At 51.4% G+C, this 27,196-nt stretch overlaps 1 protein-coding gene across 1 annotated transcript; it reads right to left on the reverse strand.

The window, feature by feature from the left end:
* Nucleotides 1–1,171: 1,171 nt before the first annotated feature.
* DMKN (dermokine) lies at nucleotides 1,172–24,542 on the reverse strand. The gene is made up of 20 exons (XM_023516894.1): nucleotides 24,153–24,542; nucleotides 23,738–23,932; nucleotides 23,581–23,637; nucleotides 23,288–23,338; nucleotides 23,055–23,171; nucleotides 21,915–21,980; nucleotides 21,675–21,725; nucleotides 18,100–18,147; nucleotides 17,579–17,626; nucleotides 14,837–14,893; nucleotides 14,499–14,546; nucleotides 12,425–12,618; nucleotides 11,348–11,419; nucleotides 11,293–11,303; nucleotides 10,357–10,383; nucleotides 10,206–10,249; nucleotides 1,674–1,712; nucleotides 1,536–1,577; nucleotides 1,316–1,360; nucleotides 1,172–1,213 (listed from the first exon to the last, which is right to left on the reverse strand). Exons 1-20 carry the CDS (start codon nucleotides 24,540–24,542, stop codon nucleotides 1,172–1,174), a joined length of 1,644 nt encoding a protein of 547 aa, XP_023372662.1.
* Between the last annotated feature and the right edge of the window lie 2,654 nt (nucleotides 24,543–27,196).

Here is a 27,196-nt window from a genome sequence, read left to right on the forward strand (position 1 = left end):
TGATTTCTGCCTACCAACCTTAGAGTTCATTCTGTATCAGTTTCCTTTCTAGAACTTAGGAGGATAAAGATGGAGACACAGATACAGGAGCTGTTTGTGTGGAAAATATTTTATTGGAGTTACTGAGTCAGGAAAGCATTCTGGTAGGTTGAGAATGAGATCTCACACAAGCCCCCTCTTCCCATGGGGGTTAGCAGCGCTGTCTCTTGCAGGAGATGGTCACTGAGCATCAGGAGCTGCACTCCTCAATCCTTTCAGCTGGAGAGAGACAGGTCACGGTTAAATTGGGGATCCCCTGGGTGCTGGAGTCCCCATTAGGCAAGCCCAGTACAGGATGAGGTGCTGATGGAAAGGAATTTCTGCCCTGATGTACGTTCCCATTCTCTAAATTTTGTAGCTGAGATTTCCCTTTGCTTTGGTGAGGGGGGTTTTAACCTCCTTTTCACTCCTACCCTCCTCACAGATTTTCCCCTTCTTCCCTCACTCCCAACTTCTATACCCTCCTAATGCCCACCAGCTCTTACCTTGGGAAAAGCATCCCAGTTCAGGAAAGGAAGTTTCCTTTTGATAGACTAAAAAAAAAAAACCAGAGAGAATGAAAGTGAGTGTTGTAGCCCAAGTAAGCATGAATCACTCACTGAGTGAGCTCCCCTGGTGACAGTGACTTATGGTTCTATAATTACTGTGAGAGCTAATATTTCCCAAGGCCTTATACTGGGTCTGCCTTGTACTAACTGCTCTACAGGCATGACTTCACTTAACCTTTACAGCGGGCAACCCTTTGAGGTAGGTACTGCCACCATCCCCACATCACAAATGAGGCAACTGAGGCTCAGAGAACTGAAGACATTTGGATGCAGCCACTGCAGGGAAGAGAGGTGCAGGGTCGTCAGATCCAGGCTCTGTCCCAGCTCTGTCACTGACTTAGCCTTCTAAGTTTGGGTGGGCCTCAGTTTTTTCATAGAGGATGACTTTTTCTTTCATTGAGGATGAGAAATTCAAATAAAATCTTGACTAAGTTCCTCCTGTTCTAGAATTGTCTTTGTGGCCCTGTTTTCCACTGCCTTCTAAGGAAAACAGGGTACAGCCAAGACAGCCTCCCCAGGAAGCTTTCTTTGGCTGATAACACACCGGGCAGCATCCGGGCAGGGCAGTTAACCTCTCCTAGAATTCAGGAATAGACCAAGAGGGTAAAGTGCAGAATGTGCAGCCACTAGGCGGGAAAGACCGCACGGAGAGTAAGGGGCGCATGCGCACGGAGAGTAAGGGGCGCATGCGCACGGACAGTAAGGAGCACATGCGCACGCGCACTCACCTCAAAGAGCGCATGCCAGTTCAGGAACTCCTCAGGCTTAAAAGCCTGTGGAGAAAGAGAGAGACCAGAAGCGGGTCAGAGGGCAAGACGGAGCTCAGCCCCTGGCCCTCTGGATAAGGTGACGGGACTGTGGCAGCTCCGCAAGCCCTCTCTACCCGGGCATTAATCTCCTCCGTAACCTGGACATTCACGGAGAAGGCACTAGGAGACTTGTACTTACAGATCGCAACTTGTCAACATTCAGGAACTGAGAGTTGAGGCCCTAGGCAAAAAAACAAGGTGTTAAGAAAGTCGTAAAGGAGCAGGAAGACAGAGGGGACCGGCTGGTGGCTGGAGTGTGGGGAAACAGATGGCTCACCTCGGATTCCGCTGCGTAATTTTCGATGTTGGTTTCTTCCTGGAAAGTGAGAGGGAGAATAGGAGGCGAATGGTCACAAGATGGCAAGTCCCCCTCACCCCCAACAGTCCCTCCCGGCCAGCCCTGACTTTGTCCATGGGACAATGTCTGAGAGAATACAGTCCATCCTCCACCATGGGGCACTCCACATCTCGGAGTGTCAACCTACTCTGTCCCAGGCCAGCACATGCTTGGCAGATGAGCAAGGTGAGGAGGAGGTGTGGAGAAAGGCAGGTGTAAGACGCAAGTTCAGTACCCAGGCCTGCATCCGTAGGGGCAGCAGTTGGAAAAGTTATGGGGAAGAGGACTTCTCCCCAGGAAATCCAGCTAGCGTTGTTCCGCAGTTGACTTAATTCCAAGTGTAGTTGAGCCAGGGTTGTTCCAAAGACACCCATGCCTGGCACTTACAGCTGGATGGGGAAGGTTCCCATGCAGAAGGGAGCTGCGCTGCTGGGGCCACCGGGCTGTGATTGAGGTTGCTTTGTGCCTTTTCTGCCACCAGGGTTGGAGTCTCCCTTTCCCTCCTCCATTTGGTGACTCCCCCAGACCACAGCAGGTCCTATCTTGTCAGCTTCCTTATTCCTTCTTTCCCCCAACAGAGGTCACCAACACCAGGCCACAGCCTAGACCCAAAGGTTTAGATCTCAGAGCAATTTGGTTCGTTCGCTTTTGAATTTTGAATTACTTGAATTCATAAATACAGTTTCTCCTGAAAATTTTAAGACTGAATCCTGGGCACAATTTCCCCCTCTGCTGCAGTCAGATGGAGTGAAAACTGCACCCCTGTTAGATTGGGCACATTTGTCCTGCTCCACCTGAGGCCCCAGCAGCCCCTGGTTCACTGACACCACTAGCCTGGACCCTCAGCAGTTGAATCTGTGACCCTTGTCTTATTTTAAATCCAGAATGGACATCAGTATTCCTCTCTGGCTGGGGAGTGGATCATAAGGATTCTGAGTCATAAGATTAGGCTGAACTTGGGTGGTGCCTGTGGCGCCGGCCCCATATACCAAGGGTGGCAGGTTCAAACCTGGCCCTGGCCAAACTGGAAAAAAAAAAAAAAGCCAAACCCAGATGACCCACATTAGCCGCTGCCTCCTCCCTAGATTCAGTAAACTAACTCCAGGTCTCAGAACTGAATCCATCTGGGATGAAGCTTCCCTGACTTGTCCCACAACTTGATGCTTGTCCATCCCTTCCAGAAACATACGCTTCTCTATTCCTTAATGTCTTCTAAGGGATGCTCTGTTCCCTTCCTTCCCTTCCTAAGAGCTACATTTTAGTCAGCTCCTGCCAATATCCCAAAATAAAAGCCACTTATCCAGCAATGGATAGAAGGTAAAGAAATTGAGGGGTGAGTGGGTAATAGGTATAAGAAAAAAACAAAAACAAAACCACAGAGGCTGTGCTCACCTCAGAACTCCCCAGGGCAGCCCCCTGGGCAGAGTGGAGCGCCAGGACGGAGAGAAGAGCCACAGCGGGAAGCACTGGGATCTTCATGGTGTCAAGTTTGGGGTGCTCTGAGGCGGGGCCTCCCTGCTTGCTCTTTATATTCCCCAGCAGAGGTGAATAGAATTGGGGTCCCCACCCCACTGACTCACCCCAGATCCTGTCGCCCACCCCTGGGGCTCTGGGAGGGGAGGCATGGACTGTTCCCCATCTACCTTGGATTTCTCAATTCAGATTCCGCCCCAGGCGCTTGGGAGGTGAGACTGCACTGGTCTCTTCCTGCGAATGGGGCTGGGATGCAGACAGGTTGGACCTGTCCCACCCAGGGGTTGGCAGTGGCACTCAGGCAACTTCTCCTTTTGTCTTTGTCTCTTTCCTTACATCCCTCATCCTCATATTTCAGGCTTTTTTTTTTCCTGCCAAATTCTGTCTAAACTCCCTACACTGCCATTGAAGTTCTTCTATGCTCTGGACTCAACGTGTCTTTTTAACTTTTGAAATTTTCATCTTTTACTACCTTTGTGCATACCTCACACTCTAAATTCCTCACCAAATATTTCCTTCTTTCTTCCTCCTCCAAGCCTCTAGCCATGCTGTTTCTTATTTCTAACATGTCCTACTCTCCACTCCACTTTTCAGACCCAGTCCACCTTGGATGAAGCTTCCCTGACTCATCCCATCATCCTCAACACCCCCCCCCACACACACACACATCTCCTCTCTCAGAATTGCCCTCTCCACTCATTTGTATCTCTCTCATTTGTACCTAAAGTAACTTACATTATTGTCTTTTTTCCCTTTTAGAATATTAAATTCCTTTAGGTCAGGAACTTTATCTTAACTCTGTATCTCCCATCACCGTGCCTTACGGTGAATGCAGGTGAAGTCAACATTTTATTAGATTGGATGTGTCCAAATTAGTATTCAAGCATCCTCCTGTCACTTTTTTCCCTTGGGGCTGGACCCCTCCCATGATCCAGCTTCCCATACATTACTCGTGAGTCTGCAGAGAGATAGTTACTCGTGAGTCCGCAGAGAGATACCGTCCTGAGCTGAGAAGACAGGGAATAGTGAAGCACAGAAAAGCAAAGAGCAGGTCTTAGAGATACCCGGCTGAAGCTGGGATCTGGGCATCCTGAACTCGGAGTGCCCACTCTGTTTCATGGAGCATACCCCACTCCACCCCCAGCTTGGGAGTCGGATCACCCCAAAGTGATTAAGACAAAACATCTTAATCAAGCAACCTTCTCCACAATGAAGTTCAGGTTGTCCAACTGGTTCCTGGTGTAATAGGGAGGTGCTGGGACACGAATTGGTGCTGCTAGGGCATAGCAAGACCTTATCTATGAGTGGGCCTCTTCACCCTGACCTGATGCAATGGACATTGACAGCAGGCCTAGGGTGGGAGGGCCAGTGTCACTCACGAGCAATCTCCGTGAACCCAGAAGTGCAGTCCTGACATGGCCTCCACACCCCATTCCCAGACACCCTGCTCCTCTTTAGCCTCAGGAAGCCTCCCCTGATTCTATAATGGCAGCTTCCCCTTTGCAGAGCTGCTGAGGCGACAGTGACGGAGGAACACTTGCCTAGCACAGATGACCTGTGGCATGGATGTCACCACGGGTTGGTGCTACTGGAGGGGATGAGTTAGAGAATGAATGAGGTGGGTGGAGCTCCTCCCAAAAGGTTTTCTGGAGGACACAAGTTTGTATGTGTAATGAATTCTTACTAATTAATGAACAGTGACTGAAAAGGCTCATTGGCCACCATTCTGTCAACATAGGGTCAACTCCAGGAGTGGACAGAATGAAGAATCAGACAAAAAAGCTGTTGCTGTACAGTCAGCTACGGACAGACATGCTGATGGAGGGTTCCATTCCGGTTTTGCCAAGGGTAAGCCGAAGCTCCCGACGATCTGAACAACAGCTTCTTTTTGGCTCTAGAACCCAGTCTGTGGTTGTTCTATGGCAACAAATTGACCTCCCTATGTTTTCCTCTCCACCTAAAGGTGCTAATAATAATGTTAGCCAATTTATTGAGGGATTAGTATGTGGCAGGCCTAGTGCTGAGGCTCTGAATATGTGATCTCATTGAAATGTCACAGTGATTCTGTGAGGTGGGAACTATAATTATCCACCTTCTTTAGACAGGGGAATCACAGCATTTGGAGGTCAAATAACTTAACCCAGGTCACACATCCAGTGTGTGACAGGGCCAGAATTAGAACCCAAGGCTTCCAAATCCTGAACCTGAATTTCCCCCTCTGCTATACTGTGGAGTAGTGTCCTACTAGGAGAGTGGGCCAGGCCGTGTTCAGTCCCCTCTACCCCCTTTCCCAGGTGTCCTTTGTGCTGTACAGCCTGCACAGCCATAGGTGACAGCTCTGAGCATTTGTACATTGATTTCAATGAGTTAAACTGTACATTCTTGGGCAGAATGAAAACAGAGAACTAAGAGGCTAACAGCAGTCCATGAGTGTGTGCCCCCTGAGCTTGTAATTGCCTCAGTTTCCAGATGCCCCTAAGAGTATGAGCATCTCGACACATCAAGTATGTGTTTAAACAATAGTGTTCTAGTTCTGCTTCTCGTGTTTGCAATTCTAGTGTTTAAAGATAGAGACTTTGGGCCGAGTGTGGTGGCTCCTGCCTGTAATCCTAGCACTCCGGGAGGCCAAGGCAGATAGATCATCTGAGCTCAGAAGCTCCAGATGAGCAAAAATGAGACCCCATTTCTACTAAAATGAGAAAAACTAGGTGGGCATTGTGGCTGGCACCTATCGTCGCAGCTACTTGGAAGGCTGAGGCAAGAGGATCACTTGAGCCCAGGAGTTGTAGGTTGCTGTGAGCTATGATGATGCCATAGCACTCCACCCAGGGTGACTCTGTCTCAAAAATAAAAATTAAAATTAAAAAAATAAATAAAGATAGGCACTTTTTATCTAATGCCTCCAAACACAAGCCAGCTACTTCATGTGCTCAACCAAAGAAATTCTGTTCCTATGGTGAAGAGAAAACTGGCCATTTTGGACTTAGGATTCGTTTCCATTGGCACCTTTCTGATCGATATATATATATATATTTTTTTTTTTTTTTTTGAGACAGAATCTCACTATGTCACCCTCATAGAGTGCCATGGCGTCACAGCTCATGGCTACCTCAAACTCTTGGGCTTAAGCGATTCTCTTGACTCCGCCTCCCAAGTAGCTGGGACTACAGGCACCTGCCACATGCCCAGCTATTTTTTGTTGTTGTTGTAGTTGTCACTGTTGTTTAGAAGGCCCAGGCCAGTGCATGTGGCTGGTGCCCTAACTATTGAGCTATGGTGCCAAGCCAAGATTTTTCTTTTCTTTTTTTTTTTTTTTTGTTGCAGTTTGGCTGGGGCTGGGTTTGAACCCACCACCCTCAGTATATGGGGCTGGCCCCCTACCCACTGAGCCATAGGCGCCACCCAAGCTGAGATTTTTCTAAAGTAATTCTGTCTTTACATGATTTTGCTGTGAGTGCTAGCTTTAGATCTGGTATCTTCCTCCACTCCTCCGCTCTCCCCCATCTACACATCCTCAGTGAGTTTGTGTTCCCTGAGTGTCCAGGGGCAGGGAGGGGTAGAAGGGTTCTCATCCGGAGAGGGTTCCAGCAGTCTGGATGATAGGTGGCAGAAAAACCCACCCAGGATTCAGGTCAGCTTTGAAGGAATCATGGGGATTAGTGGAGTCAGGCAGAGTCACAGAGTCTGACTCTGCAGCACCTTGTCTCCAGATCTGGTTGTTTTCCTAGTTCCCTCTTGGAGAATACCAGTAAACCCCTATTTTCCCACAGGCCTGCCCCCACCCCACCCCAGATCTGCCAGAACTTGAGCAGAGTGTGGGTAGGAGGTGAGGCCCAGCCCTGATTGCTATAATATGTTACAAGACACACCTAGGGGCTGGGAGCCAGCCTCCTGAGTTTAAGAAGGGAATGAGGGATCTGAAGGGCTCAGACACTGGGTCCTTGGGGCCCTGGTGAGCATCTAGGTGAAAGCCCTGGGAGCCTTGGAGAGAAAGGGGTCTGGGGAGTAGAGCACAAGGAGCAGAACCCAGGGCATCCCCCTCCCATCCCTCCCTCCCTCTGCCCATGTTATCACCACACCCAAGCAGCCTCATCGACCAGCAGGTCTGGTTCTTCCTTGGCCACCCACTCTGTGTGTCTTCTGCTTAAACTTATTCCAGGAAGACTTCCTGGGTTGGTGGATAGGTCCCTCTTACTTCCAATGGCTTTTTTCATTCACTGATTGATAAGTATTTGTTGAGAGGCCACTTTTGGCCCTTGGTGCTGAGAATTCAAGATGCACAAAGTACTGCCCTATGGAGCATTGGAGAAGGCAGAGGGCAATCTAACAAACATAAATAAGCAAGGAAGATAACTTCAGAGAATGGCAGGTGCTGTGAAGAAAAGAAGGATGTGCTGATGATGGAGCATCCTTGGTTAAGAAGACCTGGGAGGGACATTTGAGTGTAGACCTGAAGCAGACAAAGCACAGACCTTCTTAAGTCCTTGGGACCCAAGGGCAGGTGACAACATTTGTGTTGCCTGAAGGGCCTTTGCCAGCCCGTGAGGATGACTCTGGGGAGGGAAATCGTAGCCAGACCACCCATGAAAGGGTAGGGACTTTATTCCAGAGCTACAAAAGTTTGCTCTGAGCAGGGAATCCTCCATGACTGTTGTGGGACAATGCAGTATAAGGAAACAGAATGAAAGCCGGGACTTGAGGTCACCAGAGAGGCCCCAGCAGGAGACATGGGCAGCCTGCAGTTTACCAGAGGTTCCCTGATGCCAGAGGACCTTAGCAGGCTTCAGGGGTTTCTTTAAACTTGAAAGACCTGCTTTCAGCCCTTCGAACCAGGAAGGCTCCAAGAACCCAAAACCATATTGACCACATCAGCTTCTCCCTCAGTCCTCAGGCTTGAGGAGACCCAAGTTCCCAGCTCTTTCCCATCCCTCGCCCACGCTCCAGGAAGCGCTAGTCAGCCGGGAGCCCTGCGGAGCCATCGGCGCCTCTGGGACAGCCCCGAGTTCGCCACCCTGCGGCCGCGGGAGGTACTGCAAGGCCCTCCGTGTGGGGTGGGGCCCTGGCCGAGGGATAGGGACCGCATCAGTCCGTGAGAAGGGGAGGCAGAGCAGAGGAGCGGGCCTGGCTCTTTCCCCCAGTCAGCTGTTTTGATGAAGTTGGCTTCTCAGGGGCAGTTTAGGGCCTGGCATCCTTCACCTCCTATTTGAGACCCTGTGCCAGTTTGAGACTGTGCCAGCCCCTTTGTCTCGTCTAGGGACAGAGCAATGAGCAAGGCAGCCAGGGGCCGTTGCAGATGGGCAGAAGTCACTGAGGCCAGCAGGATGCTTCACATCCTCCTTATAACTTCTTGGTCGTCTACAGGGATGTGGGCGTGGGGGGTGGGGGAGGGACACAGCAGGAGGGGGACTCCTTAATTTGGGCACACTGTAGTGGCTTGATTGGACTTAGAGACTCCAACTGCAGACTCCAGCTGAGTCCCAAGGGCACTCCAGCCTGGGATGAGCCTGGCCAGCCTACACCTAGAGCCTCTGCCTGTTTCTCTGGCACAGTGAAGGGGCGGATGGTTCCTGCCTTCCTCCTTCCACACCTGGGAATGCAGAGCCCCTGCTATGACAAGGTACTGGGTCTGACCCAGTTCCCCCAACTTCCTAAGAGTGTCAGCCCCTCTTACCCCCACTTCGATCTATTTACATGACAAGGCACAGTCCCTCTGAGCCTCATGCTCCCACTTGCTGCCCTCTCCCCTGCCCCCTGGGACTGGTCTCCCCACTTTGAACAACGTCTTTACTCTCATTTCCTCATCTGAACAGTCCCAATGTGGCTGTTTCAGGCTAACCAACACACCTGTGACCGCTTCAAGTATGCAGTATGTGTGACATGCAGATGTAGGTTGAGCAAAGATTTTCTACAGATGGGGAAACTGAAGCAAAGTGCCATCAGCTGGCTGCTTCTTGTCTAGAATAAAACCCAGGTCTTTTCTCTCTCAGCCCACATTTTTTTACCACTCTCAGGAGGAAGATCAATTCTCTGTCCCTAAACCACCCTTCCATCCTCTCAGATCCAGGCCATCCATGTAGTATTAAAGAATAAAGTCTGAGGAGTCCTAGGGAAACAAGGTCAGTGAGATCCATGTTTTATTTTCACAAAGAAAGTCAGAACTAGAAGTTCCTTCTGAACTGTCACAGTGACTTTGGGTCTCAAGACCGAGTGGGCAGAAAGTGGCTGCTTTATCTGGAGGCTGGTGGTCACTGGAACAACCGCAACAGAGTGGGAAGAAATGACAGACAAACCAGGTCCCCAGTGCAGAAAGTGGAGGTGTCGGCACCCAGCGCGGCTGGCACAGGGTGGGAGGGCTGCGGGAGGAGCACGCAGTCAGGCTCCTGACAACCAGCGTTTTCTGGGTCTCAGTAGTGACTGGAAATAATTTTCTAGAAGAAAGGAAATCAAGTCATAGAAGGTGGCTACTCCTTAATCTGCTGAAAGTGAGTGTGCTTTCCCCCAGGCACCGGGCTCCTCTTTCTCCGCTGCCCTGCCTGGTCACCTGCATTGCCCCTCACCTTTGCTTCTACCAAAACAGACTCTGTGATTCTGCCAAGCTAATCTATGACCTCTTCCCCACTGGAGCCTCACTTTGTACGGCCCTGAACCTTTCCACTAGACAGGCTTACCTCTCTCCATTTCTCCTGTACAATCTCTATCCGGTTCCCTAGACCTAGAACGCCACCTTCTCTCAGAGCATGCCTGTGTGGTCCCACCTGTTCAGCCCTTCACTCTGAACTCACAGAGTGTTTCCAAGTGTCATTTACTCTTGCTCCACACCCGACAGCGGGGTCTCCTCCTCCTTATTACCTGTGGCATATCCACCCAGCGCAACCCTGACTTCCTGATGCTGCTGACTGAGGTCTGAGGAAATGCCAGGATCCTGGCCCTGCCCCAAAGGATGGCAACACCACAGCTCCTGGGATGCGGCCTGTGTCACTCACTCTGACACTCACCTACCAGAACTTCATCCAGTGCAGCAGGCTGGGTTGCACCCGGGAAGCCTGCGGGACAAGGAGAATGCCTGAGTGGACATGGCACTGTCCCTCCATGCCCTCTGTCCTCAGGCCCCTTCTTTCCCCAGCCAGATTGCCTCGGCCCCCACACTCACCGAGGAAGAAGGCGGCGTCACTCCTCCCTGGAAAGAGAAGATCAGAGGAGGTGATGTGGGGCTACCATGGCCTCACAAACGGCCTGGTGACAAGGGCAGGCTCAAAGCAGGATTATTGCCAAGGTCCTGCAGTCTGACTGTGGACATTTCAATTTATGGAATTTGTTGCACAGCAGACTTATTCTTCTAAGTGCATTTTATCCAAGATGCTATTGAATGTGGTCTCTGAGCACACACTGATCAAGAGAAGATAGGGTATCCCTTCTGCCCGCTCCGGTGACTGGCAAAGCAGTTGCCCACCAGTAGATTTAACTGCATCCCCACCGCCTTTCAGTCAGTTCAGAGTTTCTGATCTCTCAGGAGAAGGTCTTCTCCCCAAGGGCAGGGCTTTCTTAGTCTGAGTGATGGATAGAAATATCCTGCCTACTTTTTCTTTGCCAGCTTAATTAGTATTTAGTGTTTTCATTTACTGACATTATAAGATTGTTCTCTTTGCAACTGAACAAAACAAAATTCTCAAGTATTTGTTTCCATTTATTTCCATTGTGGCATGAAGCTTTCATTTCCCCACCAAGCAAGCATTCCCAGGGGGGCCTTCCCTAAGTCCTCAGTGGCCTGCTTACCTCTCCCCACCCCCACCTGCCAAGAACAGATCAGCACAGAGCAAACGCTGCCGAGAAGGGTTGCTCGTGTGTTGTCTTGTGTCCTGTGATTTTTTAGAGGGTATTGGAACCCAGCACTCTCTATTATCTATGGTGGTAGCCTCTGCTCCCTTTCCACGTGAGCGTGAAGAGCGCTGAACCCTCCGGTCCTCCACTTCCAGGCTGTTCTCTTGGAACCTTGAGTCTCCCTTACACAGACAGGGGGAGGCCTGACTTTCAAAATATGGAGGATTCAGCCTCAGTCAACCAAGCAGGGGGCTCTGGCTGTAAAAACCTCTCTCCCACCTGTGGAGGCCCCAGGGGGAAAATGGGGCAGGTGCACCTCTTACCTTAGCAGGGGTCTTGGGTGGGTACTGCCAATTATAGGGAGTAGGATATACCTGCTGGCCATAAACGTGGTTCTGAGGGGGAAAAAGAGAGGGGAGGGGGCCATGGGAGGAAGGAAGAGAGGGTGAAGTCATTTGCTCTGGAAAAGCTCGCTGCTTTCCTGCCCTGACTGGGCCTTTCGTGAATCCCCTGCCTTCACTCCTACTTGTATCATATGTTTGTCTGTCTTCCTTCCTTCCTTCCTTCTTTCCTTCCTTCCCTTCCTTTCTCTTTTTTTTTTTTTTGAGACAGAGCCTCAAGCTGTCCCCCTGGGCAGAGTGCCGTGGCATTACAGCTCACAGCAACCTCCAACCCCTGGGCTCAAGCGAGTCTCCTGCCTCTGCCTCCCAAGTAGCTGGGACCACAGGCGCCCGCCACAACGCCAGGCTATTTTTTGGTTGCAGCCATCATTGTTGTTTGGCGGGTCCGGGCTGGGGATTCGAACCCGCCACCTTAGGTGTACGTGGCTGGCGCCTTAGCCGGTTGAGCTATAGGCGCTGAGCCCTTCCCTTCCTTTCTTTCCCTTTTTTTCTCTTTCCTTCCCTTCCCCTCCCCTCCCTTCTCTTCCCTTCCTTTTCCCTTCCCCCTCTCCTTTCTTTCTTCCTTCCTTCCTTTTTTCCCTTCCCTTCCCTTCCCTTCCTCTCCCCTCCCTTCTCTTCCCTTCCTTTCCCTTTTCCCTTTCCCCTTCTCCTTCCTTCCTCCCTTTCTTCCTTTTTAAATTGTATTACAGAGGGGTTTACTATGTTGCCCAAACTTGTCTCAAACTCTTGGCGTCAAGAGATCCTCCTGCTTCAGCCTCCAAGGAACGGGGACTGCAAGCACGAGCCACTGCACCCATGTGTTTTCTTTTATACAGTCTCCTCCAGCCGGCCAGAACCTGATCCCCACCTCACTTTATTGTCCTAGCCCACACAGCCGCCTCCTCCTTCCCTTGGTACTTCTCCCAACTCTCAAGTGTTACTTGGGAGGTAAGGGTAGGAAAGCAAGGAAAGAAGGACCAGGAGCTAAACCAGATGGTAGTCAAGTGGCAAACATCTTACCTTAGAAACTGCTGCATCTTGCCTTTCTCCGCCTGGCTGAGAAAACTATTGAATGGGGGAGGGAAAGACAATATCAGATTGGCCGACCCAGGAACAAGGCTGAGAAGGGACCAAGGGCCTTCCAGGGAAGTTGCAGGGCAGAGACTCACCTGATCGGCACCACCCGCCCTCTTCTGCAGTGATGGGTCTGCACCCTGAAAGGGAGAAAGGAGCCAGTTACGTCTCGTTGGTTCAGCCCATGCAGACTCCCCCAGCTCCAGCATCCGCTGCCTGGAGGAGGCCTCTCCTCCAGGTGGAGCAGGGGTGTCTCCCCCAACCCATGCTCACCTCTGCCCATGATAAGTGCTGCCTGCAAAAAGACAGCCCAGGGAAAACTGATGCCCCAGACAGATAGAGGACACAGATTTCCACACTCAGGGCTGGGGAGCCAGGGCAGAGAACCTGGTTTGGCAACACCACCCCACCCACCCATGCACCTGGAGGGCTGGCAGCTCTGGCCTAAGACTGATCTAGAACAACAAGTGAGTTGAAGCCACGCAGGCTCCCTGGGCAGACCCAAGCACCTCAGCCCAGCCCAAAGCCTCTGGTCCCCTCATAGGCCCTTTACTCCCTGTAGAAAACACCATGCTCCACAGGGGACTTGGGAGGAGGAGCTGTTATCAGAAGCTAAGGGATCAGGTCAGCTCTGGGTTAAAGGAAGGAAAGAAAGGGGATTACCACAAGAAAGCAGATGAAGCCACTCCAGGCACCCCACATACACACCAGCACCCCTCCCCCAGAGCAAGGAGAGAAATTCTAAGCATTTGGGAAAAGGTTTAGTTCAGGCTATCACACCTTCTCCCCACACTCATACACTAAGCATTAAGTCCTAACTCTGACTTAACGCTCTGCCTTACCCACACCTGACACTGAATCTAAACGCTCCATTAGCCCTAATACTCGTTATCTGGAGGCCTCCAGAGATTTTTTGCTTGGCGTGCTTATTTTTCTTTTTTTTTTTTTTGAGACAAAGTCTCACTCTTTTGCCCAGGCTAGAGTGCCTTGGTGTCAGCCTAGCTCACAGCAAACTCAAACTCCTGGGCTCAAGTGATCCTCCTGCCTCAGCCTCCCGAGAGGCTGGGACTACAAGTGCCTGCCACAATGCTCAGCTAATTTTTTCCTGCTTTTAGTAGAGATGGGGTCTCATTCTTGCTCAGGATGCTCTCCAATGCCTGAGCTCAAAGAATCCACCTGCCTCAGCCTCCCAGAGTGCTAGGATTATAGGTGTGAGCCACCACGCTCAGCCTTGGTCTTTCAAAAAATTAAATTAGTTATGAACAATTAAAAATTAGACTTCTAATTTTTCTTGAAAAGTCATACAGTGTAGCCACATTGGTCCTACATGTATGTGTGATAACACTCAGCTGGAGCCCTTGACCTCCAACTTTGCATGGCTCCACCTGTCCAGCCTCATGGACTTGGCACGTGCGGACATATGAGTGGACAGCCCTTGCCTCACTGCCCAAGGGTCTGGTTTCCCAAAGGCCACTGGCCATGCAGAATCTGGGGGTGACCCTGTGCACAAGCCTGTACTTAACCCTGACCTGATCCCCCATACACATACTGCCCTCCAGTTACCTTTCAGCTTTCCTCACTAGTGTCCCCTTCTAGTGCCAGGGGTTGACCCCAGCCCAGATCCCTCCCTCTGGTCTCCTTCCACCTGCTCACCCTGCAGTACCCACCCAGCTGTGGCTCTCCTCGAGCCAGACCAAGCCCAGCAGAAGTGTCAGCAGAGCAGAGGCAGTGACCAGCTTCATGTCTCTACACCTGTGGAGGCCTCAGCACTCCGGCCTCAGCTTTTATGGGAGGACCTCCCACCTACTCCTCAGTGACTCACAGCTTCCTTCTCCCACCCCACCCACTCTTAAGGTTACATAAAGCCAGGAGAGTGGGAAGGGAGGGAGGCACCATCCTCAGCAGGGAGGGCAAGAAACTAGGACACAAACCTGGGCTAGCCACTCGCCGAGGGCCCTGAGCCTGGTGTCCCAGTGTTGAGAGTTCTTACTGCAAAATGAGATGTCCTGCCCCTCCTTACCTCAGTAATTGCCTTCCAGTTGAAGAAAGGAGTGTTGCTTTTGAATTCCTGGAGAGAGAAGGAGAGCTGAGTGGGCCCAGGGGAGTGCAGAACTCAGAGTGGTATGTGACAGCACTTTGGGGAGGTTCCCAGATCTCAAGAAGAAACGGGCTTGAGAGTCTGGGTGTGGATTAGGGTTGGAGGGAGAATTTGAGATGGTGTTGGCGATAGACATGGATGAGATACCTGTCTCAAAAATGGAAAGGGGGGAATTTTGAGACAGGTAAATGCCTTGAGAGAGGCATGGGGAGAGGCAGCACAACCAAGACCCCCAGTTCTTCAAAAGAGAATTCTCCTACCTCCCAGAGTCGGTGGAAGTAGAGGCGGGCTCGAGTGCTGGGGGGCGGGATTTTGCTCTGCAGAGGAAAGTTGGGAGCAGGTTAGCAGGGGAACCTGACCCACTCACCTGGCCCTCCTCCTGCTGCTGTCACCTCTCAGCCTCCAGAATTCCCTGTGACTAAGTTGGGGCAGGGGTGGGAGAGCTGAAATTCTTGAGGGACCCTGGAAAACTTTTTGGAAACAGGAGAGAGAAGCAGGATCTCCGGAGCTTTAATGAGCCCTCTTGTCCCCTGCACACCCCGGGCTCTCTTAACCCTTTCTGCCCTCACCATAGCAAAATCTCAGGATTAGGACCTGTCCCAGCTTCCCCTTGCCCACCTGCCATGCAGCCTCGAGCCATTTCCCAAAGCTGTGGGGTTGAAGCCACCTCCGCCAGCCCCTTACCACCCCCTTCACCCCCTGGAACCACAGTGCAGCCATAAGAAAGGAGCAGAGACCAGGAGTGTGGGGCAGCTACAGTTTATTTCAAGGGCAGGAGTTGAGATTAGTGATGAGATAGATAGTGGTGTTTTAAGAAGGGAGAAGGGGGCTCCCGTCCATCTGGTAGCTCCTTGTCTGGAGGTCACGGGATACCAGCGCTTCTCTGGCCCTGGGCAAAGAAATAGGTTCTAAGAGGGAGCTTGGGGGATAGAAATTCAGGGGAGTAACGGGCCAGGCCAAGGGGTCCTGGGGGTAGAAAGGGCCTCTGCTCCAGGAATCTGCAGGGACATTTTTGCCCCACCATTGTCATCCATTACAAATCTGGATGTCTCAGGTTGGGCTAGAGAACCCCCTACCTCTCCAGGAATACTACACAGAATCCTCCTCTGCTCAGCCCTTGCTCTGGCTGTGGTCCTCTGCTCCTTCACCCCCACTGTAGAGAACTGGATTCCATTCTCTTCTCTGCCTTCCTCTTTCCTGCCCCTCTGTCTAGGAGATCTGTCCCTGAGGGAGCTAGCCCACATGAATCCTGCTCCCAATAGCCATCACTCCCCTTACTGCTCCCTAGAGGGGCGGAAACATTTCCATCTGTCCTGGCTATCTAGGAAAGGTCTGGGCTTGGTTCTCCCGCCAGACCCCAAGGTCCCCAAGGCCAAGTTAAGAGTCTTGTCCCTACCAAAAACTGTTCTCTATAAGGCAGAAAACATATTTTGTTTGTTCAAACCAGAAACCCACCCACAACAGCTGAAAATGTCTCTTGCCTTTTTCCCCTCCCCTTCTCATTCCCCAAGGTCACATTTTGCTTTTCCTGAGTGCAAGTTTTCTGAAGACAGGGATCCATGTCTTCATTCTTTTACATTGAAGGTCAGAAAGTCCATTGCTCACAGGGGTCAGTCAGGTGGCTGAAACCACCATGTCCAGCAGGGTGTTTTGGCCACCCTGTCACTGCCCCAGCAGAGGGCCCAGTGTTGCCACCCATTTCAAGAGAAGCCAAATATCCCAATCATTATGTGAAGTCTCTCAGTTGTTTAAACTTTGGTAACTAATTCCCCATTAAAAAATGGGGAAGGGAATGGTTTAAGACACATCAGTGAGTCACAAATTGCACAATTTGGTTTTTGAATTGTTTATCTGCCCTTTGTCCCCTCCCTTCTTATCCTGCCCCCTCCATTTTGAGGATGCCTCTGGTATTCTAGTGTCCAATCAGCCTGGCCAGAGGTGCCCCTTCAAGAGGCAGGGGGGAAGCGGGCATGGTGGCTCACACCTGTAACCCTTGCACTCTGGGAAGCCAAGGCAGGAGAATTGCTTGAGTTCAGGAGTTTGAGACCAGCCTGAGCAAGAGCAAGCCCCCATCTCTACTAAAAATAGAAAAACAAGCTAGGCATTGTGGTGGGCACCCAGCTACTCAGGAGGCCTAGGCAAGAGGATAGCTTGAGCTCAAGGGTTTGAGGTTGGGCTTGGTGCCGTAGCTCAGTGGTTAGGGCACTGGCCACATACACCGAGGCTGGCGGGTTTGAACCCAGTCCCGGCCAGCTAAGCAACAATGACAACTGCAACAAAAAATAGCTGGGCATTGTGGCAGGCACCTATAATCCCAACTACTTGGGAGGCTGAGGCAAGAGAATCACTTAAGCCCCAAGAGTGTGAGATTGCTGTGAGCTGTCACACCATGGTACTGAGTTTGAGGATGCTGTGTGCTGTCACACCACGGTACTCTACCCAGGATGACAGAGTGAGACTCTGTCTCAAAAAAAAAAAAAAAAAAGCAGGGGAAAGAGAGGGTGTTTAGGGCCGACTAACTGTCCTCTAAACTTGTGGATGTGCAGAGCCCAGACTAACACTTATCATCCGTCAGGCACTTGGCCAAAGTGCTTCCTTTCCCTTCTCTCTCTGGTGTCGGTCATCATGTGGCCTTTTAGGTCCACCTGACTCCTCATTCAGGCTGCCCCTGGGATTAGGCCTGCTTACTCTCCCCCTCCACTTCCAGGTCTTCAGTGCGAAACGGAGGCTCAGAACCTGCTCGCATCTCTGTGCTGAAGCAGTAAAGAGACCCACTCCCTGCATGCTCAGCCCCCACCTGTTTCCACATTCGCCCTCTCTTTTCAGGTCTCTGCTGTCCTTCCTTCCCAGTTTGTTTTGTTGATTTTGGTTTTGTTTTTAACAGTGGCCTACATACTTTTTTAGAGCCCATCACTTCTCTAGTTCACCACACAAAGATTTTCCTTTCTTCTCTGTGTCCCTCTCCCCCAGAGATCAAGACTGCACGGCCTCTCAGCCCTTACCTTGTCTATGGCATCCCAGTTAATGAAACCCAGCTTGGATTTAAAATTCTGCAGAGAGAAAAAAGAAAGGGAGAATGGCCAAATTGGGTCATAATGTCATTGGCTCAGAGCTTCAGGCCAGGAGAGGTCAAGAACCACTGCTGACTGTTGGTTTAGAAAGAGGACTTTAGGCCAGGTGTGGTGGCTCACGGTTAGGTGGATGGATTGCCTGAGCTCAGGAGTTCAAGACCAGCCTGAGCAAGAGCGAGACCCTGTCTGTACTAAAAACAGAAAAACGAGCTGGGCGTAGTAGCACACACCTGTAACCCTAGCTTACTCAGGAGGCTGAGGGAAGAGGATTGCTCAAGCCCAAGAGTTCGAAGTTGCTGTGAGCTATGATGCCACAGCACTCTACCCAGGGCAACAATGTGAGACTCAGTCTCAAAAAAAAAATAGAAAGAGGACTTTAGCCTCTTTCTATGGCAAGGGACAGGGGTAGGTTTTCCAAACTGGAGTGAGCACCTCTATCTCGCAAACCTCACCTTCCAGAAACTCTCGAAGTTGAAGAGCCCAGGAGCCATCTCAGAGTTCTAAGGAACCAACAAGAAATAGATGAGATTGAGAAGACACTTTGTGAACGTGGGGCAGGAGATCTGAGTGTCAGGAGGGGAGGCGAGGATCGTCAATGCCATGGGCCCAGCTCCAGCCGGAGTATTGCCTTCACTCACCACGGTGTTGACTCCACTGACAGTGTCACCTCTTCCACTGCCCCCGTGGAACCCTTGCCCCTGGGTGGGGAAAAGGGGAACTAATGTTCCAGGCTTGTGCATCTTATGGGGCATGCCACTTGTCAACTTGCCCCTGCCCACCCCTCACCACCTTTGCTCAAGCTCCCTGCACTCCTCTCTGTAATGCCACCTTCTCTGCTTTGCACAGAGCCTAAAAATCCCCCCCTCAGGAAGCCTTACATGACTTGCTACCATGTAACCCTACCCAGTCCCTTGAATCATATTCATACTCTTGTGTCTGCCTTTCCTGTCCCCAAAACACCACTAGTAATGAAAGTAATTAATGTCTAGTCCCCCTACACCTGGGCCCTGGGCCTTGTTCTCCTGTGTTCCTGTGTAGAACCCGGAAACTGAACTCAGTGGTGTCCGGCAGCCTCTCAGGATCCGCCTCCACTGTGGCTCTGCACCACCCTGGTGTGGTTATGGCACAGAAAACTCACCAGAAACTGTGGGCAGTGCAGGCTTCCCTGTCCCCACTTTATCCCGGGAAGCCAAGGCCCAGAGAGGTTAATGGAATTGCTTGAAGACACACAGCTGACGTGTGACAGAGCTGGCATCAGAACCCTCACGTTCTAACTCAAAGCTCGGTGACTCTCGACTTCCCAACCCTGTCTTAGTCAGTATGGTTTTCAAACTGTCCCCTCGACCTTTTATTTTTCCTCTCACAAAGGCAACACGGCTCTGATGCCAATTGGAAGGAGGGAAGGAATGAATTAATCAGGGAGGGGGAAGTGGATCCCATGCCCCCATTGGGTTCCTGTGGGTCACCGACACAGATTCAAAGCAGCTTACAAGAAGAAACTGCTACGTCTTTTCCCAGGCTGTTGGCACCCTCCACCACCCCTCCTGAAGCCAGCCCTGCCTGCATGAGGCTTACCTGTTGACTGCTTTGGGAGCCCCCAAGAAGGTGACCACTCTCTCTGCTTAATCCCTAGGGAGACAGAAAATGGAGAGGAGTCAGTGGGAGGCAGGCAGGGGGGTGGGGGGGTGGTGAGAGGTCAGGATAGCAGGGTGCAGGGGAGGGACTCCTGAATCAGGCATGAGCACGGCAGAGGACTTCCCTGACCTGGAGAAAGAGGTCTTTCTCTCAGGGTAGCTCCGTCCTTACTGGCAGGTCTTGTTTAGCCTCCTGGAGCTGGAGTCACTGCTCAGTTATGATGTTTCTAGATAACATCACCCTCTCCATTTATATCCATTTCTGCGAGTTTGCAAGATTGCTCAAAATTCAGCCAGAAGTGCCTTTGCCAGGAAAGTATCTGAAATTTCCCCTGGTTTTGAAGCAGAAGTGAGCCGGCTGTTGGAATAAATTGATTCAAACTGAAGGACCCCATCGGTTTGAATCCATCCATCCTTTAGGACAGATGTTTGGCATTGGCCAGAAAGGCTATGCTTGCTGGCAGCCGATGGGAGTTGAGGTGGCACGGGTGACTGGCCAGTCTCCTACGTGAGAAGTAGGCTCCTCCTGATCCTGCTTTCATTACAGGGTGTGAAGCATGAGATTCTCAAACCCATCAGCTCTTCCTTACTCCCAGAGCTGCCGGTAGACCAGGCTGGGGTGGAGGACCATGTGCCCTGCTAGTATTGCTACCCCAGAGTTGACCTCCATCCCACTTACTACTGGTACAGTTTCTATTCCCAAGGCCTGTCGTCCTCTTACCCTGTGCCTCCCTATGCTCCTCTGCCCCTGAGAGATTATACAGCAAAATAAAAGATCTCTGTTTTAGACCCTGAGGCCTCCCACAGTAATGTATTGATTTAATATGATTCCTCTAACAATCCTAAAGAAATTCTGTTTAAGAACTTGTTAGAATAACTTTGAAATTCATTCAGAAGAACGAAGGTCTAAGAATAAGTAAGAAAATGCTGGAAAGACAAGTGGCACAGGAGGGCTTGCCCTGACAGATGTAGAGCTACCATAAATAAAGCAGTATGGTCTCAGCCCCAGAACAGATGAATCAGTTTAACAAAATAGAGCTCCCAGAAGCTCTCCTCAAACATTAAGTTATTTACAAATGGCCTTTTTTTATTTTTTATTTTTTAGAAAGAGCCTCACTCTGTCACACTGGCTAGAGTGTGTGGTATTGTAGTTCACACAACCTCAGTCTCTTGGGCTCAAGTGATCCTCTTGCCTCAGCCTCCCAATTTAGGCACCCACAACCATTCCCAGCTAATTTTGCTGTTTTTAGTAGAGACAGGGTCTCACTCTTGTTCAGCCTGGTCTCAAACTTGTGAACTCAGGCAATCCACCTACTTCAGCCTCCCAGAGTGCTAGGATTACAGGCGTGAGCCACGAGGCTCCACCTACAAATGGCATTTTAAATCAATGGTGAAAGTGATTTAGTCCATGGAACTGGGAATATCAGTCACATATTTGGAGGAAATTATACCTCTGTTTTTAACTAATTTCCCCTCACAAAGGAACATATAGCTCTGGTGCAAAGTACAGGATTCGGGGCGGGGGGGGGGACACTAGACAGTATACACCAAAATTAAGTCCAGATAGAGTAAAAGTGAAAAAATGAAATTATAGACGTATTCATAGCACTAGAAGAAAATAAGGACCTTTAAAGCAATACACCAGGAACAGAAACTAGAGGGCAAAAAACTTACATGTTTAAGCACTTTCAAACTAAAAGTTTGGTATATAAAAAACTAGAAATAGACTTATGAACTGGGAGAAATTTTCTTAAACCCTGTATACCTATAAAATGTCAGTCCAATAAATGAAGGGCTCTTCAGAGAGCCATGTCAGCTTAGCCCCACTGCCCTCTTCTCCCATCTGGCCTGGCCCCTGGTTCTGTGGGTCTCACTCCCGCCAAGGCCAGGACCAGCAGTGTCCGCCTCACCCAGGTGCTTCTTAGCGATGCCCAATCTCGGCCCCACCCCACACCTGCTGAATCAACCTGCACTTTCACAAGACAGCGGTGATTCACGTGGATGTGAGATTAACTCTAATTCTGTCAGCACCACGGGTGTTGACATAAGCCCAGGTTTCCAGAATAACTGAGAGAATTATACTTTCCAAACACTTCTCTCTGCCAGGGTTCATAGAAATCTGTTGCCTGGCTGGGTAAATTACATTCGAAATGATTACGTTTCTAAAAGGACGGGGGTTTCTTTGAGGCCACCTGTGCTATAAAGTATAGTATGACATGTAAGGATTTGCTATGAATTATTAGTTTGGAGCTTGTTACTATTTTTAGGACTCCGAGTTTGGTTTCTTTTGCCTTTTAAATTGTCAGTTCCTCGGGGCGGAGCTGGATGGGGCTGATTTGTGAGGATTGGGCACGGCCTGTGATGACCTGAGTCACCAGCGCTTTGGTTCTCACCTGACCCCCGGAGCCTCCAGACATGCGGACTCCATTCCCTGGGTTCTCACACTGTGGGAGAGAAAGACTTACAGACACCAATTCCTGCCCATGAATGGCAGATTCCACCGCAGCAGCACTGCGGCCCCCTTCCAAGAGCAGCCATCGCTCCCCGATCCCGCCAGCGGCCTCTACCCCTCTCCCGCCTCTCGCCACACTCGGAGGGAGATCTGTGCCCCTGCGCGCTCACCAGCCACTCACCTCGGGTTTATGTCCACCACCGCTTCCGCTGCTGCCGCCGCTGGAGGAAGAGCCGGTATTGGATCCCTGCAAGAGAAGAGTTTGCAGAGTTCATTGCAAAGGGGTCTCTAGTTCCCAGCGCGATGATGGATTTGTTTCAACTCCTGATCGGTTTCAACCTCTCTCAGGCTTCCATGGCTTCCCGGTCCTTAGCTAGTTGGTGACTGTGGGAAGTTAGTCTGAGCCCCGAAGGCCAAGTATAGCCGAGGGCATTTGGAGATATGCGATGATTTGGGGAATCTGAAGTTTTGCCGGCTACTCCCACCCCTCTGGAGCCAGCCGCGCACAGGCGAAGCAATCCTGCCACCAGGGGGCGAGATGCGGCAAGGACCCCTGGAGTCCTCACCTGGGAGCTGGAGTGGCTGCTTTGATCAAAATAATTAGAATTTTCAAAGGGTTGGTCCTAGATGTGGGCGAAAGGAGGGTAGCACAAGGAGCAGTAAATTAAAGCAGCTTAGGGAATTTGGCTGGTAATTACTCAGCCTCCTCTTTTTTGGGACCTTTCCCAGGCCCTCAAGGAAGCCACTCGTGGCTCCCTCTCTGCAGCCCCCTGTCTGAAGCTCTGCCCCATGGCGGCTGCCGGGGCTGGCTTCCCTCCTGGCCCCCTCACCCATCGCGTAGGGGCCTCTTACGCTGGGCAGCTATTGGTTTTGTCTACACCACAGTTCTGTACGCATCTTTAAGTCTCCACACATATAATCCTGTCCCCCTTCTCTTGGGAGTTACCCAAACAAGTGTCCTATTTTCCTATGTCCACTTCCTCTCTTCCCTCTACCACTTCCAGCTCTGCTCAGACCCGTCAAGTGGACGTGATTGCAGGAATAGCGCTCAGACAGGCAGAACCTCCACCATGGCCGAGCGGAGGATAAGGGACAAGGTAAGCAGAAGTGGCCAATCACCTCTTGTGAAAAACTGTAACTTGCGTGTGAGGAGCAGGGCTTGGTTAGGAAGGTGGGAAACAGAGGCTCCAGGAGCCCCAGGGTGACAACTAGCAGTGAGGCCACCCACCCCACCCCGTGGGGGGGGGCAACGGCAGCTTTGAGGGAAAACTTGGGGCCCATCTCCTCAGCAGGGACCACCAGGGGCAGGTACAGAACTCACCCAGTTGGTCCCAGAACTGCCATCACTGTTGCCACCACGGCCACTGTTGCTGCCTGACTGTGAGCCACTGCTGCCTGACTGTGAGCCACTGCTGCCTGACTGTGAGCCGCTGCTTCCCTGAGAGCAAGGAAGTGACCAGAGCTGGGATTAAAGGCAGGAACCCAGGACTGCTTCCCTGCTTCTCTTCCTCTCCTGCCCAGGGCCACATGCTCAGGCTGCCCCTGCCCACTTACCCCAGAGTTGCTAGAGCTTCCTCCTGAGCCAGATGGTGGGGGGTTGGTGCACTGCAGACAGACAGGTGATTTCAGTGACAGCATCTCCAAGAGCCTGGCTTCCTGCCCCAGAAATTGTCTCTCCCTCCTCCCCCGCACTCTCCTCTCCTCTTCTTTGCTGCCTCCCCAGGCCCATCTCTTCCTGGCCCATATTCCTTTCAGCCCAGGCATTCCCCTCCTTTCCTCTTATTCTTCCCCACTTCCTGTCACAGGCACCCAGGCACCTCTTTGCATCCCCAGACGCATCCTCTTACCCCGGTATTTTGGCTGCTGCCTCTCACCGAATCATAACCAGGCTGGGCCACAGATCCCTGCAGTGGGGTAGGGGCATTGAGACTGAGTGTGGGATTCGGAAGGAATTGCAGGGAAGGAGGGACAGGGCAGAGATCAGGGCTGTGGTGGTGACTTTACCTGAACATTGGCCCCAGTGTTTGGTGGCAATCCATTGCCTCCTGGACCCCCAAAGCCTCCCTGAGTTCCAAAGCTGCCTGATGAGCTTCCAGGGAATCCATGGCCCCAGGGAGTGCCTGCACCTCCGACATTGCCTATGCCATGGCCTCCAGATGTTCCCTGCAAGGACAACAGACCTGCACTTAGTATGTCCATCTCCGACTCTGATGGGGGAGAAAAGGCAAAGTAGGCATAAGACCAAGAGGGACCAGAGCACAGCAGAGAGATGCAGAGAGACGGCTGGCAGAGGAAGGGCCATAACGCAGAAGGAAACTGCCCCAGGCAGCTGCGAATAAGAGATCTATTTATCCTTCCTAAGACTCTCACCTGCTGCCCTCAGCTTCCCTTTTCCACCCTCAGCTTCCTGGCCACTCACCCAAGCACCATTGCTGCCGGGCATCCCCTGCCAGGAGCCATGGGCAGCATCTGCTCCATGTTGAAGGGCATTCTCAACCTGTCTGGCAGCCTCTCTTCCACCATTCCCAAGACTATGGGCTGCTTCCCCGATCTTATTGCCCAAAGCGTCTGTGGCCTCCCTGGCTGCAGAACCGGCTGCTTCTCTGAACCCTTGGCCAGCAGCACTACTGGCTGCCCCTCCTGCCTCGTGGCCAAGGGCCTGCCCAAGGCCCTGGCTAAGGGCATCACCTACTCCATGTCCAACGGCCTCCCCAACATTTATTCCAGCACCCCCTTGTAGTGGGCCAGCCTTCCCGCTGCCCAGGCACAGGGCCAGCAGGAGGCAGGGTAGGGAGCCCAGTAATTTCATCTCTGCCCAGCTTCTCCTCTCTCTCCTGAGTGCCTTCTTCCCCCCCCCAAGTCTACTTCTTGTTGCCCTTTCTCTTCCTCTGTGTGCCCTCCTCTCTTCCTTCTCCCTCTGACTTCTCGTCCTTCCTTCCCTCTGGGTATGCAGCCTTCTCTCTCCTTTCCCAGACTCCCCTGCCTTCCCAGAGTCCTCCTCCCTGCCCCTACTCTTTATAAGGTAGGTTGGAAGAAGAGGACAGGGCTGGGCAGCCCTGGGTCCCTCCCCACAGTGACTCAGGGCCAGGCCACCGATAGGGTAATGAGCTGTAATTGTGAGCCTGAGAGGCTGTGTCGAAACAGAGAGGGAGCCTGAGCATCAGGGAGGGAGGGAGAGCGGGGTGAAACGATGCAAAACCATTCCAGTTTCCCAACCCCAGGAATTTGGGGCACAGGGTGGTGGCAGGGGCATCTCAGGAGATAGGTTGATGGAGTCTTCTGGAGGTGGTGGGGTGGGGTGGGGGCTTGGGAGGGAGGAATCACAGGCAGGACCCCACCAGCGCAGCAAGGAAAGGGAAGCCCAGCAGGACAGGACCCACCCTAGGTGTCACCCAGCCTGGCTCAGGGGCACCAGCATGATGGCAGGTGCCTGCCCCTTCTTGGCCTTTTTCAGTTTCAGTTGGCCTTCCTGTCCCCAATCCCCTCCCACATTGCTACTTAAAGGCAATAATAGTCCCACTCTTGTAGCTCACAGAGAGAGACTGGCAGCCATGGGGCTACGTTTAAGGCTCTGATGTTCTAGGGAAATCCTTCAGTGGGGACCCTAGGTGTCAGGGAAGGAAATTGTCACAACCTGGAGAGTGGTCAACCAGCTGTTTTGGTGAGCGCTCAGGATGCTCTTGGTGAGAAAGCTGGGTGTAGAGCAGGGGAACTGGGCGGGCCAGCCACCCCCAGGGAACCAGTGGGAGGGAGCCGCTGACCCAGGCGCCCGTCCTGTTTACCTGGCTTGGAGGGGACATGTGTGTGTATGTGAGCACACAGTGGGACTGCATCAGCTCACCCCCAAGCAGGTCCCCAGGGGCAGCACATGGTCAGGAAGAGCACGGCCCTCTCTCCAGCCCAGCTGGGGCACAGAACTCAGCCCCTCCATGTCCCATCCCTGCTTAGCAAGTGTGGCCACTTCTCCGTTCCCAGGGGCTGCGGGTCATCCCACTTGGCACCGACTGGTATCACTGGGACTCATCGCCCGGTTAGGAGGGGCTGGTTTCCATCCACCTTTCTCAATGTCTCTCAGTCATTCTCTCCCTCCCTCTCTCTCCACCCCAGTGTGTAACATCCAACATGTCTTCCTGTGTAAACACATCCCTGCCTGCCCTCCTCAGCTCCTACGTCCCTGTTATTCCACCTCTGACTCCTTAATGATGATAATAATGGTGCTGACAATAATAATAACAAATGCAGCTCCAGCTTATCAAAGCCTTCTATGTGCCCAGCACGAGACTAAGCATTTTAAGGATCATACAGCCCTGGGACATAGGTCTTATTGTTACCCTATTTAGAGACACTGAAACTGGGGCTCAGAGAAGACATAGGGACAAGGGCCAACCTCAACCCATCCCCATCCCAAGTCTCTTCCCCAGAATTTTCTGTCTTTTCAGTATTTCCTGCCTCCTCCTACTTTGTAAAGCCGCCTCGTTGTTCTCTGGATAGAATTGACTTGGGGTTTGCTCTGGGACTGTGTGTGAGAAGAGCAGGGGTTGCAGGAGTAAAGCTGGGCCCCAGGACTGGCAATGGAGAAGCCACAGGGCAGGAGGAGGGACCCTGGGTGGTGTAAAATCTCCTTCCCAGCACTTTTACACTGCTGGTGGGACTGCAAACTAATACAGCCTCTTTGGAAAGGAGCATGGAGAATCCTCAAAGAGCTCAAAGTAGACCTTCCATTTGATCTTGCAATCCCATTAGAAGAAAAAGTATCATTTTACCAGAAGGACATTTGTACTAGAATGTTTATTGCAGCTCAATTGCAATTTCACAATTGCAAAATCAATTCAAGTGCCCGTATCACATGAATGGATTAATAAACTATGGTATATGTATGCCGTGGAATGCTATTCAGCCATGAACAAGACAGAGACTTTATATCTTTTATTTTAACCTAGATGGAGTTGAAACACATTCTTCTCAGTAAAGTATCACAAGAATGGAAAAGCAAGTATCCAAGATACTCAATACTATTGTGAAGTCAGTAGACGAGCTAATATACACATAAGAGAAAAACTCAATTAATTCAAGTTGGGAGAAAATGGGAGGAAGGATTGATGTGCTGTCACCGAATGGGCACAATGTAGAGTACATGGCACACCTCCTGGGTGAGGACAACCACAACTTGGACTCTACCTAAGAAATGCAAACACTCTAACCTAATTGTCTGTACCCTCATATTAATCTTAACACCCTCCCCCCCAAAAAACTTCCAGAACTCTCGCCGGACTCTGCCTCCACAATGTTGTATACCTTCTCTCTCCTTTCTCTATTATTAAAAATTTTCTTTAAACTAGCTTACTTTTTTTTTTTTTTTTTTACATAAGAATAGTTTAGGCTTGGCGCCTATAGCTCAACCGGCTAAGGCGCCAGCCACGTACACCTAAGGTGGCGGGTTCGAATCCCCAGCCCGGACCCGCC

Source organism: Otolemur garnettii, unplaced genomic scaffold (assembly GCF_000181295.1).
Source record: "Otolemur garnettii isolate 467f Iridium unplaced genomic scaffold, OtoGar3 scaffold00100, whole genome shotgun sequence".
NCBI lineage: Eukaryota > Metazoa > Chordata > Mammalia > Primates > Galagidae > Otolemur > Otolemur garnettii.